General features: G+C 46.1%; 1 protein-coding gene across 1 annotated transcript; it reads left to right on the forward strand.

The window, feature by feature from the left end:
- Positions 1–1,784: 1,784 nt before the first annotated feature.
- On the forward strand, positions 1,785–3,141 carry LOC108293231 (keratin, type I cytoskeletal 19-like). The gene is given in 2 exon segments (XM_037733449.1): positions 1,785–2,284; positions 2,287–3,141. Coding segments are annotated over 2 exon segments (1,188 nt in total). The 5' UTR covers positions 1,785–1,824; the 3' UTR covers positions 3,015–3,141.
- The last annotated feature ends 330 nt before the right edge of the window (positions 3,142–3,471 follow it).

Raw genomic sequence — 3,471 nt, forward strand, 5'->3', positions numbered from 1 at the left:
AGGATGCATTTTCGTGCAGTTAATATTCATTTGGATCGTGGGTTGCCCCTAGTCTCAGTGCTTAAGATGTGAGTGTGCAGTGACTGAGAGAGCATTTTGATGCTCACCGGCTTTTGTCTTTGTTAGATCCTCGTGCTGCTGGATGCTCTGAGTACGGTGCACAGTCAGAAGATGAGGAAGGCCAAGGAGCAGCAGCACCTGCACAATAAAGAGCACTTCAGAGCCAGGCAGGAGGAGGAGGATAAGCTGAAGCGGCAGAAGGACCTCAGGAAGAAGCTCTTCCGAATTCAGGTGCAGAAGGAAAGAAGAAACCAGAAAGTCCAGTTTGAAGGGGGCTGAGGGGCAATTGCAGTGAGCCTTTGGACTGGAGGGACTGTCCCTGGATCAGTGGAGGTAGACGGTTTCAAACATCACAGGTGGAATGCTTACCATTATTTGAAAAGAATAAATGTATAAAATAAATTATTCAAGAGTCTCATTTTAAAAGGTAGAACAAGAAAATTAAACTCAGGGTATGCATACAAGTTTGTATGCACATATAGAATGAATCTATAAAATCAAAAGCAAATAAAATGAAAAATTAACAAAGCAAAAGTTTATTCTTTGAAATGTCTCAAAATTGTTAAACTTTTAGCAAGACTGATCAAGGAAAAAAGACAGGGAGAAGCCAAATTTCTATATCTAAAATTAGAAGCTATATCACTATCAATTCTACAGATGTTAACAAATAATAATGTAATGATATCCCTTTAATGCCAATAAGTTTGGTAACTAAGATGAAATGGATGCTTTCCTTGACAAATACAATCTACCAAGCTAACACAAGAAGCAATTAAAAATGGATATAGCTTATCTATTAAATAAAGAAAGTGTATATATATGTATTTTTTTTTAAGGTGGGGTTTCACTGTGATGGGCAGGCTGGTCTTGAACTCCTGACCTCAGGTGATCCACCCACCTCGGCCTCCCAAAGTGCTAGGATTACAGGCATGAGCCACCACACCCAGCATCAGAAATTGTATATGTAATTAAAAACACTTCTGTAAAAAAAAAAGCTCTAGGTTTGACTGATGAGTTTTATCAAATATTTAGGAAATGTTTGATAAGTATTAGAAATAATATTAATCATCTACAAAAGCTTTCAGAAAATAGAGCAGAAGGAGGAAAAGAAATACTTTTCAATTCCACGAATTGAAACAGCATAATATTAGAGTAAGGAGGAAAAAATACATCAGTGGAACAGAATAGAAAGTTCAGCAATAGACTGAACATACATGGCTTAATTATGACCTATGCACTTCAGTGGGGAAAAAGGTCTTTTCAAAATGTTGCTAGAGCACTTGGAGATCCATATGGAAACCTTAACTTCGACCTCAGATAGTACATATAACATCAACTTGAGATCGATTATAGACTTACATGTGAAGGTCAAAATTAAAAAGCTTCCATAAGAAAACATAGGATAATGATTCTATTGGCTTAGGGCAGGTGAAGAGTTCTTGGGCAGGATATGGAAGCACTAACTACAAAAGAAAAAACTTGTTACATTGGACTTCATTAAATAAAAAAAAAATCTGCACATCTAAAGACATGATAAAGAAATTTTAAAAGTGAGCCACAAACTGGGAGAAAATATTTGTTCTGACATCAACAAATATCTGGAATATATAGTTTTAAGGGTTAAAAGAAGGCCGATATTTAAAAATGGGTAGAAGACTTTAACAGGCACTTTGTGAAAGAAGATTTAAACCAGTAAGTAAATGAAAAAGTGTTCAAGGCACAGCCTCTGGGACCAGGGTTGCTCCGTCCGTGCTCCGCCTCGCCATGACTTCCTGCAGCTATCCCCAGTCGTCGTCCACGTCGTCCTTCGGGGGCCTGGGCGGCGGCTCCGTGCATTTTGGGCCGGGTGTCGCCTTTCGCGCGCCCAGCATACACGCGGGCTCCGGCGGCCGCGGCGTGTCCCTATCCTCCGCTCGCTTTGTGTACTCGTCCTCCTCGGGGGGCTGCGGCGGCGGCTATGGCTGCATCCTGGCCGCTTCCAACGGGCTGCTGGCGGGCAACGAGAAGCTCAACATGCAGAACCTCAACGACCGCCTGGCCTGCTACCTGGACAAGGTGCGCGTCCTGGAGGCGGCCAACCGCGAGCTGGAGGTGAAGATCCGCGACTGGTACCACAAGCAGGGGCCCGGGCCCTCCCGCGACTACAGCCACTACTACAAGACCATCCAGGACCTGCGGGACAAGATTCTTGGTGCCACCATTGATAACTCCAGGATTGTCCTGCAAATCTGGCTGCAGATGACTTCGGAACCAAGTTTGAGACGGAGCAGTCTTTGTGCATGAGCTTGGAGGCCGACATCAACGGCCTGCACAGAGTGCTGGATGAGCTGACCCTGGCCAGGACTGACCTGGAAATGCAGATTGAAGGGCTGAAGGAAGAGCTGGCCTACCTGAAGAAGAGCCATGAGGAGGAACTCAGTGTGCTGAGGGGCCAAGCAGGAGGCCAGGTCAGTGTGGACATGGGTTCGGCTCCAGGCACCGATCTCGCCAAGATCCTGAGTGACATTCAAAGCCAATATGAGGTCATGGCCGAGCAGAACCGGAAGGATGCTGAAGCCTGGTTCATCAGCCGGACTGAAGAACTGAACCGGGAAGTCGCTGGCCACAGGGAGCAGCTCCAGAAGAGCAACACCGAGGTCAGTGACCTGCGGCGCACCCTCCAGGGTCTTGAGATTGAGCTGCAGTCACAGCTGAACATGAAAGCCGTCTTGGAGGGCACACTGGCAGAAACGGAGGCGCGCTTTGGAGCCGAGCTGGCGGAGATCCAGGCGCGGATCAGCGGTATTGAAGCCCAGCTGGGCGATATGCGGGCTAATAGTGAGCAGCAGAATCAGGAGTACCAGCGGCTCTTGGACGTCAAGTCGCGGCTGGAGCAGGAGATCGCCACCTACCGCAGCCTGCTCGAGGACCAGGAAAATCGCTACAACAACCTGTCCGCCTCCAAGGTCCTCTGAGAAGGCAGCAGGCCCGGGGCTTCCGCTGTCCTTTGGAAGGTGTCTCCTGGGTGAGGAGATGGGAAGGAAAGGACCCTTATCCCTGGCGCTTCCCCTGACCTGCCAATAAAATTTTATGGTTCAAGGGCGGGGGAGGGGGGGTGAAGAAAAAGTGTTCCAAATTAGTAGTCACCAGAAAATGCAAAAGAAAGCCCAAATAAGATACCACTAGACACCACCAGAATGCCTCCAGTTAACAATGCCTCACAAGACCAATGCTGGGGAGATGTAGAGCAATTTGAATTTTCATGGATTACTGCTGGGAGCCTAAATTTAATTTTGAAAACTGTTCTGTAATTTCTTATAGTGTTAAGACTTATCCTATCATCCAGCACTTTCAAATTATGTCATATACACAAGAAAAATGAATGCTACATCGTCAGCAGCTTTACTCAACATAGCCATAAAATGGAAAGGA

Source organism: Cebus imitator, unplaced genomic scaffold (assembly GCF_001604975.1).
Source record: "Cebus imitator isolate Cc_AM_T3 unplaced genomic scaffold, Cebus_imitator-1.0 Scaffold525, whole genome shotgun sequence".
NCBI classification, from domain to species: Eukaryota; Metazoa; Chordata; class Mammalia; order Primates; family Cebidae; genus Cebus; species Cebus imitator.